Consider the following 12,173-nt stretch of genomic DNA (forward strand, 5'->3'; position numbering starts at 1 on the left):
CCCCACTGCCAACATTCCTTTGCCTCATTGCACTCCTTGTGTTAGAAATAAATTTTCAGGCTGGTATTTTGGGGTGATAATCCACGTGCCTGTTCTGTCTTTGGCCTTTATTCCTCCTGAAGATTCCCTTAAAATTCTTCCTTTTGTTCCTCCTTCTCCTTACACTGAAATGTTCTATTTGGGCTGCCACTGATCCATTTTGATGAGGAAACTTTTCTTCCATGGATTTCTTGGATGATGTGTTGGGAACCCACAGGATTATCATGGAATGCTGGGATGGTTTGGGTTGGAAGGACCTTAAAGCAGGGACACCTCCCACCATCCCAAACTTATCTTGGACACCTCCCACCATCCCAAACCTGGCTTGGACACCTCCCACCATCCCAAACTTATCTTGGACACCTCCCACCATCCCAGACTTACCTTGGACACCTCCCACCATCCCAAACCTGGCTTGGACACCTCCAGGGATCCACAGCTGCTCTGGGAATTCCATCCCAAGCCTCCCCAGGGAGGAATTTATCCCTGATATCTACATTCTTTTGGAAACACCCTCACCAGATCTAAAATTATTTCAATTAATGTTTCTCCTCCTGTGACAATCCAAAATCTCCCACAAACTCTTGCAATTACCAAGTCTGCTGTGGGATAAGCCAGACCTTCCTTCCTCAAATCCCAATTTTCTGCCTTTTTGCCTCCTTTTCTGCCAGAATGTTCCTATTTTCCCTGCAACCCAGTTTTCCTCTGGGCTTTCCAGGGTGTTGGCAGCATTTTCCCAAGCCAGTCCTTGTTAAGTGCAGGAGGAAATGAGTTAACTCAGCCCCTGCTGTTAAGCCCTGGAAATTGTGGTTAAATCCTCAGCCATCATAAAAAAGGCAAACATTTGGTTTAAATAGAAAACTCTTCTGATTGTTAGATCAGCATTAGGAAAGCACAAAAAAAAAAAAAAAAAAAAAAAAAAAAGAGTTTATTTAGAATTTCTGCTCCAGCTGGGGACAGAATTTATGGCATTTTCACCAGGAATTGCCAGGAGGAAAACAGCCAGAGCCATATTTATTTAATATATGTTGTGTTTCTGGGACTTGTCTGCTCTGATGGTTGACAAGTTCAGAAAATCTGCCATAATTCTGTATTTTTAAGGAATAAAATTCCCTGAAAGAAAATCTATGAAATACAGAAATCTTCAGGAGCAACGACAGCAGGTCTCCACTTAGAGGGTGAATATTTGGGAGCTCAAACGGAGTTTAACCAGAATAAAATCAGCTTTTTGCACAGGGAGAGGTGGGGAGATACTGGATGATTTTAGGGCAGTTCAATCACTTAGTCAGCTAAATCTCATCAAAATATTCCCATATTTTAATTTCCCATATTTTTAAGAACATTCCTGAGTAATTTTTGGAAATAGGATTTAATATGCCAAAATTGTCACTGAGGATTTTACCCTGTAAGAGCATTTTTAACTCTTTTGGGGATTTTTATTACCATAAAGTTCCATTAAAAATAGTTTATTTGAACAATATTAATTCAGTTGCTCAGTTTAATACTTGGAGAAACTTTTTACTAAACTTTCTTAGTTTTATTCCAAGGAATCAAGTAGCAAAATCCTTTGATTTTTCTTCAGAGGAGACAAATCTTGTCAAATAATATGGAAAATATTTGCATAGTTGGCAAGTCTGACTTTTTTAAATTCTTTTTTTTCCTTGGATCTTTTTCCATGTAATTTTTGCTTTATTCTGTTTTCAAAAAATCTAATTTGAAAACTGGAACATGATTTTAAAATGGAACAGTCAGCTTTATTCCAGATACAAAATTCTGAGAGTTTCAGTCTAAGAAAGTTTCAGTTAATTGGGAAAAATCTGTCCAGCCTATGGCCAGTTGAATTTATTGTCATTTATTTTGGAAGTTACTTGTGAATGGGATGTTTGTGAAGCAAAACAAAAATCTGTGTTAATTATGGTACCCAAAAATCTAAAAAAAAGCCAATTTAGGTGCAGCACAAAACTTTTTCCGCCCATTTTTGTGTCCAGCCTCACGATTTGGGGTGAAAATATTTATTTTCTGATGTCACTTGGTGAGTATTATTTTGATTTTCTGTATTTCTGGAGTGACAGTTGGGACTAAAATTGTATCAGTGGATAAAATCTGAATATACCAGTGAATTAAATCTGTATTTATCTGAATATAAATTCAAAGTGCAGCTATTTCCTGGTGGTTTTCTGGACATTTCTACACTTAAAACCTTTCATTTGGGCCATGGAAGGAATCAAAAATACAGAATTTGGGATGCTTAAATATCTATCTTTATCTATTGCCATTTACCGCATTCTCAATTTCTAAAACTACAAATGAAATTTGTAGTTTTAAAAAATTGAGAATGTGGTAAATGGCAATAGATAAAAAAGCTTGAGAAATGTATAATGTGCATTTCTGTAATACAGTGTTATCTATATAGATATTTATCTAATATAAATCTAATTTATGCAATAATTCTGTATTATATTTTATGTACTTAAATATTTTATATATATTTCTATATATTGCATGTAATTATATATTTGATTTATTATGCACTATTGTATCTTGCTAATAATAATAATAATAATAATAATAATAATAATAATAATAATAATAATAATAATAATAATTTCTGTTATTGTTGATGTTGTTATTATTATTATTGTTATTATTATTTTATTAAAAATAGAGTATTTTTTCCATGCCCACAGGATCTCCAGTGTACTCAGTGTCCTGGGCACCTGACTCTGACAAAGTTCTCTACACCTCAGGCCAGCAGCTGATTATTAAACCCCTCCAGCCAAATGCTAAAGTTCTGCAGGTACCATTAATAATCTGATTAATTAATAAGATTTATTTACAGAAATAAAGATACAGAAGCCTTTTCTCTTTTCTCTTGTTAACAAGGTGTTGTTGAATTTTAATTTTTTTGGATTAAAAATTAGAATGGATTTTTGGATGAAGGATTTTAATGCAGATTTTTGTGCTTCGATTCTGCCTTGTTCAAGCTTTATTTAATTTATTTTTCTGCTAAATCATAAAATGGTTAAGGTTGGAAAAAAACCTCCAAGATCTTCAAGTGCAAGGACTGATGAATATTAAAAATAGAAGCTGTCAGCATTGTTGAATTGATTTTTTTGCCTTTCAGTGGAAAGCCCACGATGGGCTGATTTTGAAAAGTGACTGGAATTCAGTGAATGATCTGATTCTTTCTGCAGGGGAGGATTGTAGGTACAAGGTGAGTTCTGCTTCAGTTTGAACTCCCTGCCCAAAAATTTCTTGAATATCCTGAAATTTTTGAATTTTACCCTGGAAGCCCAGAATGAAATGAGAAATTTTGCACTTTTCAAAAAAAATTATTTCTTTATAGATAAATTCATTTATTATACATAAATTTATTTATTTATTATTTATAAATACACCTCACTCTGTGTAGTAAGATAAAATTACAAATATTTTTAAATACAGCAGGATGAAAACTGGTAAAATTGGAGTGAAAACCAGAAATATGTACAAATATAGAAGTGATTATTTGAATTAATTTAAGCTGCCATATCAAATTAGAGGAGATAAAACTGCTGTTTTCCACTGAGTAAATCCCTCAGTAAATTTTGAAATATATTAATGAATATTTGGATGCAGGAAATATAATCTTATAATCTGCATCCAAAATACAAAGCACCTTTTGAGAATCTTCCCTTAAATAAAAACTGATTTTTAAATGTGTCATGTGTTGGTTCTGTCATTTAATTGTGTAATGACTGTGATAGAAAATATACAATTAAAAATTTTTAAAACTCCAATAAATTATTACTTTGACTTCCTGGTATTCTGTTGAATTCCATTTAAAAAATCTCTCTTTTTGGAAATTTCCAGAGGGATCTTTTATAGACTTGGGGTAATTTACAGGAAATAAAACTCAGGGGTGAAAAATATTTTATCCAGAATATTTTATTCAGAATTATGTGACATTTGCCATGGCAAAAAGCAAGTCTGTTGCAATAAATAAAGCAAAACTAACTAAAATAATTTTTTTAATATATGTGTATATATAGGTATGTATGTGTATATATGTGTATATATGTATATACACATATATATATAATTACACTTAATTAACTTGGGCAATTATTTCTCCAATTTCTATGTCATGAGGGAAAATTATAGTTCTGGAATAATGAAAGTATAACAAGTGTATATATAAAATAAAAGTGAGGAATAATAGAGGTGATTTTCCAGTTACACTTCACCATGAGGGAAAATTGCACTTCTGGAGTAACAAAAAAAAAAAAAAAAAAAAGAAAAAAAATTATATAAAACAAAAATGAGATATATATTAAAATATATATATTATTTATTTTTATATTACTAATTTATATAAAATGCAAGTGATTTTTCAAATAACCCTGAAAACATGAGGGGAAATTACACTTCTGCAGTATCAACAATACCAAAAATATGTATATATAAACCAAAAATTAACTGTAGAACTGTGATATAGTGATTTTTCAAATTACCCTAAACCATGAGGGGAAATTATACTTTTGCAGTATAAAAAAAAAAAAAATATATATATATATTAACCAAAAATGCATGATAATATAGTGATTTTTCAAATCACACTGAAACCTGAGGGGAAATTACACTTACACAGTATCAAAAATACAAAAAATATATATATATAAACCAAAAATTAACTGTAATATAGCGATTTTTCAAATCACACTAAATCATGAGGGGAAATTATTCTTCAGACTAACAAAAATTCCCCCAGAGCGTGGTGCCAGGGGTGGAAATTTGAATTTTCTGCAGGTTTGGGACAGTTTTGGCCGTGCCCTGTACAATTCCCAGCCCCACGAGTATCCCATCACTTCCATTGCCTGGGCTCTGGATGGAGAATTCTTTGCTGTGGGATCTTTCAACACTTTACGTCTCTGTGATAAAACTGGGGTGAGTAAAACTCTGCACATTTATTTTATAGAGATTATTTTTAAAAATATGAAATATTATGAAAATATTTTAAAATATTTTCATTTTTTTCCTATTTTATTTTTAATTTTTTATATTATTTTAAAATATTTTCCAGAGTAAAACTCTGTGAATTTATTTTATATATATGAAAAAAATTATTAAATATAATAAAAATAGAAAATTCCAGAGTAGAACTCTGGAAATTGTGCAAATTTATTGATAATACAGCAAATATTCCTTAGGACATCAGTGTACAGGTGGGTGTTTTATTAGCAAAAACTGCTTGTGATTGCCATCACCTTTTTGCTGACCAGAATATTTTATTTTTAGTAATATTTTGCCATTTGGGACATGAAATTCTTCACCACAGAGTTCACAAGCATCTCTTGTGATCATAACTAATCATAAATTACTATTTTTAACCATAAAAAGGAGTGTATAACAATAACCTTATAGAAAAGCAAGTGGAAGAAACATTTATTATTATATTATAGTTCTATATTCTATTATAACCACTTTTATTTTTTTTTTCCTTGAAGGTTTACTCCTTATTTTTATAGGGTTTTTTGCAACTTGATCTCCATTTAAATTAATTTAAAATTAATTTAATGCACTTTCACCTCCCTTCCTTGAGAGCACAGATTGTCCTCATTGTCTCTGTGGTTCTGCACATTTTTGCTCAGATTTTTTGCAGCAAAATTTGATTATTTGGGATTTTTATTGTCGTAGTTTCCTGTTGTGTTTATTGCTCTTTTTTGGGAAAAAAATTGCTGTGGTGTTTTGGGTGTGTTCAGTCAGTCATGGTTCACCTCAGCATGAATTTGGAGTGTATATTTCAAATATTTTATATTCATTAAGAGGAGCCTTTAAAGATTATTTGAGAAAAGGCATAAGGTTAAAGCTATAAGGTTATAATAATAATTTATAAGGTTATAATAAGGTTATAAAGGTATAAGGTTAAAATTAAAGATTATTTGAGAAAAGGCATAAGGATAAACTCTGAATTTTCCTGTTCACCTCCTGTAGTGATTCTGATTTCACTGATTTTCATTGACTGTATATAACTAGAATTTAATTATAAATTTGTAAATAAAATTTAATTACAATTATCTTGAAGGAAAAGTACTCAAATGCAGTTTTCTTTTGCAAAGTGTCAATTTGCTGATTTCAAAACCAATTTTTTTGATATCTACAGATTTCTAATTTAATTTACTGTTAAGTCTGCCTCAGACCTCCTGCAAGCTAAAAAACAATGTTTTAATCAGCATTTAACACTGAACAGGTCATTGGGAATTTTATGCAGACTGGATTATTTCTTGTAGAAAATTAAGATTATTTTACTTGAGTTTATTAAGAGGATGATGATTATTTTTTTTCTTTCTTCCTTATTATTAGTGTTATTATTTTATACTTGAATTTATTATTTATTAAGAGTTTATTACTCAATTCTTAAATAAAAATTAACAGTAGCTGCTGGCAGCTGCTTTGTGTGTTTTATTCTCTTCAAATGGAGGATTTTAAATCTAAATAATGTCCCTGAATGTAAATATTGCCTGATGGAACTGAGCTGCCCTGGCAAATTGCTCCCCAGGGAGCCATCAGGACAATAAATATTTATCATTAACTCCCCTCCAGCATATATGTTCATTTTGGGGCATCATTCCATGAAATTCCTGCACTCAATGCTCTTTTTTCTCATTTTTTCCTACCTCCCTGGGATGTTCAAGCAGCTTCCTGGTAAAGACCAAACTTACAAATTTAATGTTAACATTTTAAATTGTTAAATTCAAATTTAAATTTTAATTGTTAATTCAATTTCTTTGATTAAAAATCATGGAAAGAAATGAGGTATTTATATACAAAATATAAAAAATATATAGAAATTAAAAAATATATAAAATATATAAAATAAATTATTACAACTGTTCTACATGCAAGTTGTGTTCCCAGAGCCTTGGGAGTGTAGAAGGATCACTGATAAAAAATAATAAAAATTAAACACTGGTCAGATGAATAATTTTAATTAGTAAATAGGGGCATCCAGTAAATAATGCTGAATTTAATTATGTATCTTCTCTTAATGACTTGCTTACCCTGAATGGGATTGATCAGTTTATTTTAAAGTTTTTGTTTATTTTCCAAATTTTTAGTGCTCTTCTTGTCGAACATTTATTTTCTGCTGATGTTTATCTATAAATTGATGTTTATTTGACTGTTAAATCCTGTCCTTTGTTTTTCTCCTGTCTTCAACACTCTGCTGAGAAAATTCTATGTAATAAAAGCAATTATTTCCATTCATCCATAAATTTTAAAATTATTTTGTACATTCTTCAAACTTTTTCTTGTATTACAGAGTGATTTTTGGCCATGTTACTACGCTGGCAGTTTGCATATTTGGCTGATCCTCTTCTATCTTTCTATTTTATCAAAATTTTCTAGACATTCTATTAAAAATATGGAATATTGACTGATATCTTTGGAAAATAGAGGAAAACATCCTGCAAATTTTACTGCATTGTGCAATCAGAAAAGGGAAATTCAAGTTCCTGCTTTTATAGATCTCTTTAATAAAACAAAACTTTTACAAGTCCTGGCTTTGTTCTTGAGAGAATTCAGTGAAAAATTAATTATGACACAGGAAAAATAGAACGCAAAAATTGCATTTATGTTGGACCAGTATTCATTCCTGGAGTCATAGTCAGACCTTTCCTAAAACAAACACCAAAAATAAAAATCCATGTATTTAGGAATTCCACAGCAACTATTCCAGTTTTTAAATTGTTTCTATGAAAAATGAAGAGCTAAAATTATTTTTGTGATAACATTTTATGGCCGTGATAAATGCCCCAGCCATCTGCAGGAAGCATGAATCACTGGAGTGCTCTGACTTACCCAGAGCCTTCAAAACAGCTGGAAAATAAAGCTTGAAAATGGAATTTTCTGGGATTTTTTTTTTTTAATGTAGGTTATGATCTGGAAATATTTGAGTGATTTTTCAATGGCCTGAAGAAAAAAAATATCATTAAAAAAAGGAGTTTTGGGAATGGATCCCATCAGAGCTGCGGTGTCTCTGCTTTCCATGGAAAAGGAGCTCCAAAAAAGCATTCCTGGAGTTCCTTGAGGTGGTTTTGAATTTTGGTTTGGTGGCCTTTGGTTCCTCCTGGGGGGATCCTGGATCTAGGGAACAACCTTCCTTGGGATCCAAAAATAGGAATTTCCATGCTTGGGATTCAAAAATGGGAATTTCCTTCCTTGGGATTCAAGAATGGGAATTTCCATCCTTGGGATCCAAAAATGGGAATTTCCATCCTTGGGATTAAAAAATGGGAATTTCCATCCTTGGAATTCAAAAATTGAAGTGCTTCCTTAGAATTCAAATATTGGAATTTAAAAATCGGAATTTCCTTCCTTGGAATCCAAAAATTGATATTTCCTTCCTTGGAACTCAAAAATGGGAATTTCCATCTTTGGAATTCCAAACTGGGAATTTCCTTCCCAAGTGCAGCTCACACAGACAGGGGCTGATGGGGAAGGTGAAGCCTTTAAATCAAGGCTTGAAAATGGAATTTCAGGCAATGCCAGCATCACCTTTTATTCCCCCTGGTATGGAAAAAGGAGTGGAGAAAATGTAATTATTTCTTAAGCACCTTAATTTTACGTAGTGATTGCCTGGATTTATGAATGAGAACACACTTGGAATAATAAACTATGAGTAAAAAACTGGTACCTGATGTACTTCAAGCATTGTGACTTTTGAATTTTTGCTTTACCTGCTGCTTTTCCCTTTTTTGTTCCCCAGACTCTGAAACATCCAATCTCAAAACCATCATTTATTGACATTTCCTTCCTTGGAATTCAAATATTGGAATTTAAAAATGGGAATTGCTTGAAAAATCCCGACCCTGCAAACGTATTTCTGACAAGAAATGCTTTCTAAAAGTACAGAGTGAGTAAAATTGATGATTTTTCTCTTTTTTTTTCCAGTGGTCCTATGCCCTGGAGAAGCCCAGCACTGGCAGCATTTTTGCCATCTCCTGGTCCATCGATGGCACGCAGCTGGCCGGAGCCTGCGCCAACGGCCAGGTCATCTTTGCCCACGTGGTGGAACAGCACTGGGAATGGCAAAACTTCCTAATTACCTTAATTAAGAGAAGAACCATGAAGGTAAAATCCCCTCAGAGCTGTGCAGCCCAATCCCAAAGCTTGTTTCAGTGCAAAATAGGGATTTTGGATTGAATTTGTGTTGCCAGACGTTGACTCACAAGGTTTTTTCCTCTGGGATAATCAAGATTTCCATCCTTCCACATTTTCCAAATTACACATTTGGGGCTTTTCAGCATCGAGTTCCTAAATTCCTGATGAGACCCTTCAGTGTTTTTTTTCTTTTTTCATTTTCGTGTTGGTTTTGAATTGGGAAGAGCTGGAGCAGCAGCAGGGCTGGGTTTGGGGCTGGGCCGTGGGTGGGATGCTGTGAGTCAGTGTCTGGGAACACACAGCACGAATGGGCTCAAAATTCCCAATTTTCCCCTCATTCCCAGACACCGACTCGTTCCAGATGCACTTGGGAATGATCTCTGTGAGGTTTGAATTCTCTTTGTCAATTCAAAAAGTGAGGAGATGTAGCTAACCCTGACTCATTTTTAATTTTCATTCTTTTACAGTGATTTTATTCCTATATATTATGTAGGAAAACTCTACAAAATCCTACAAAAAACTTGCAGATGGATTTTTTTTTTTCCTGAGTATTACAATGGCAAAGTTAATTAGTGATGCTGTGGTGGGCATAGCAATTAACATATCCTTGGAAATGGTTTCCAGGCTCTTGGAATAATTAAGGTCAGTCCCTGTTTTGCATAATGGAAAAGATCAAAAGGAAGTTACCACTCTCAGAATGGTGACATCTTCAAAAAAAACCCCAAAACCCCACAAAAAAAAAACAAAATACTTTTTTGTTTAAGGTCCCTCCCCTTGGATTTTTAGCTGTCTAAAATTTCTGAGCTGAAAAATCTGTGGCAAATTCTGATTTTCTTGAGCAAATTTTAAGCACAATAAGAAGAGCACAACCTGCTCAGCCAGCCCATCTCCTGAATTTCCTGTGCTTCCAGCTGTGGAATCCTCAGAATTCCAGAGCACTGCAACATCTTCATCCCAGTGCTGGATATTGCTGGATTGTTTGGATAAAGTGTTTATTTAAATAACATCGAAATTTATTTAAATAACAATGAAATAAACATTGACGTGTTCATTTCAAATACTCAATTTATCAACAGCAGAACAGTCTTAAAATGGGAATTTTCAGACCTCATCTAGTTAAAAATATAACCTCCAATATAAATATAAAATATTTATACATAAATATAAAGTATTTATATTTATGTTTAAGGTTATATATATAAAATATTAAAATATAAACTCAAAATAAAAAATCATAATTAAATAATCTATTTATTTAACTGAACATTACACCATTATAAAATTTAAAAAATAAACATATATATATTAATTATCATAATAGTTATACTTTATCTATTCAATATATCCAACAAATTTAACAAAATATTCAGAGTTCAAAGACTCCTCCATCTCAAATGACTTTCTCAGCAGGAATATTTGATGGATTAATTTGGATTTCAGCTCTTGTGTGTAATTCCATGACATTTCCCTGTGCTCAGGTGCACAACGTCATCAACGAGGCCGTGGATCTGCTGGAATTCCGGGACAGGGTCATTAAAGCCTCCCTGAATTTTGGATATTTGGTGGTCGCCACTTCCCTGCAGTGTTACGTGTTTTCGTGAGTAAATTAAAAATAAATTCCTTCTCCTCACTTTGGTTGCAAAAGTGGCAGAGACTTCATTGAAAGCACAAGAATTTAATTATTTTAAATATTTTTTAAATTTTATTTTTAATTGAAATATTCAATGGAATATCTGCTCAGTGAACACTAGTAAAACAGAAATATTTTAAAAATTAAATAATCAATATAAATATATTTTTGCTGTTTTTTCCCTGCAGTGTTACTTGTTTTCGTGAGTATAATAAATTCCTCCTCCTCACTTAGTCTGGAAAAGTGGCAGAGACTTCATTGGAAGCACAAGAATTCGTTTATTTTAATTTTTTTTTTTAATTTTATTTTTGATTGAAATATTCACTGGAATATCTGCTCAGTGAACACTAGTACAGATCACTGTAAAACAGCAATCTTTTAAAAATTAAATAATCCATATCACTATAATTTTGCTATTTTTTTCCTGCATGTTACATGTTTTTGTGAGTGAAATAAATTCCTCTTCCTCACATTGTTTGGAAAAGTGGCAGAGACTTCATTGGAAGCAAAGAATTAATTTATTTTAATTTATTTTATTTTTAATTGAAATATTCAATGGAATATCTGCTCAGTGAACATTAGTGCAGATCACTCTAAAACAGTCAGAAATATTTTAAAAATATTCTACAAATAAAACAATCCATATAAATATAATTTTGCTGATTTTTCTGTTACATGTCTTCACGAATAAAACTAATTCCTCTTCCTCACAGTGTTTGGAAAAGAGTGGCAAAAACTTGATTGGAATCACAATAATATATTGTTTTTAATTTTTTTAAATTTTATTTTTAATTGAAATATTCAATGGAATGTCTGCTCAGTGAACACTAGTGCAGATCGCTGTAAAAGAGCCAGAAATACTTTAAAAATACTTTTAAAACAAAATAAGCCATATAAATATAATTTTGCTATTTTTTCCCTGAAGTGTTGTGTGTTTTTGTGAGTAAAGCAAATTTCTCTTCCTTACATTGTTTGGAAAAGTGGCAGAGACTTCATTGGAAGCACAAGAATTAATTTATTTTTAATTAATTGATATATTCAATGGAATATCTGCTCAGTGAACGCTAGTGCAGATCTCTGTAAAAGAGTTAGAAATATTTTTTAAATATTTTACAAATAAAATAATCCATATAAAAATAATTTTGCTGGTTTTTAAGACTCCTGGGGGTGTGAATGGATGAAACAAAGGCAAAAATGTTATTCCATCATATTTTGTGCTCCTCAGCACTCCTTGGCTTCCTAAAAGCTGCTTGAAGCTGGAAAATTCCATTTTAGGAAGATATGATGATTAAAAATGTGTATTTTACATAAAATGCATGAGATTTGATGATTAAAAATGTGTATTTTGCATAAAATACATGTG

At 32.0% G+C, this 12,173-nt stretch overlaps 1 protein-coding gene and 1 long non-coding RNA gene across 8 annotated transcripts in view; one reads left to right on the forward strand and one right to left on the reverse strand.

The window, feature by feature from the left end:
• Positions 1–12,173, forward strand: part of IFT80 (intraflagellar transport 80) — a 30,871-nt gene that overhangs the window by 8,163 nt on the left and 10,535 nt on the right. For all 7 annotated transcript variants that reach the window (XM_072933511.1, XM_072933507.1, XM_072933509.1 and 4 more), the window contains 5 exons: positions 2,727–2,836; positions 3,164–3,253; positions 4,828–4,965; positions 8,971–9,150; positions 10,659–10,777. In XM_072933511.1, coding sequence (XP_072789612.1) covers positions 2,727–2,836; positions 3,164–3,253; positions 4,828–4,965; positions 8,971–9,150; positions 10,659–10,777 — 637 coding nt within the window. The remainder of the gene's footprint in view (positions 1–2,726; positions 2,837–3,163; positions 3,254–4,827; positions 4,966–8,970; positions 9,151–10,658; positions 10,778–12,173) is intronic.
• On the reverse strand, positions 212–565 carry LOC140684725 (uncharacterized). The gene is made up of 3 exons (XR_012057433.1): positions 424–565; positions 343–393; positions 212–312 (listed from the first exon to the last, which is right to left on the reverse strand). It is a non-coding gene; the product is annotated as an uncharacterized lncRNA (long non-coding RNA).

This window comes from Taeniopygia guttata, chromosome 9 (genome assembly GCF_048771995.1).
Source record: "Taeniopygia guttata chromosome 9, bTaeGut7.mat, whole genome shotgun sequence".
In the NCBI taxonomy this organism is placed as follows: Eukaryota; Metazoa; Chordata; class Aves; order Passeriformes; family Estrildidae; genus Taeniopygia; species Taeniopygia guttata.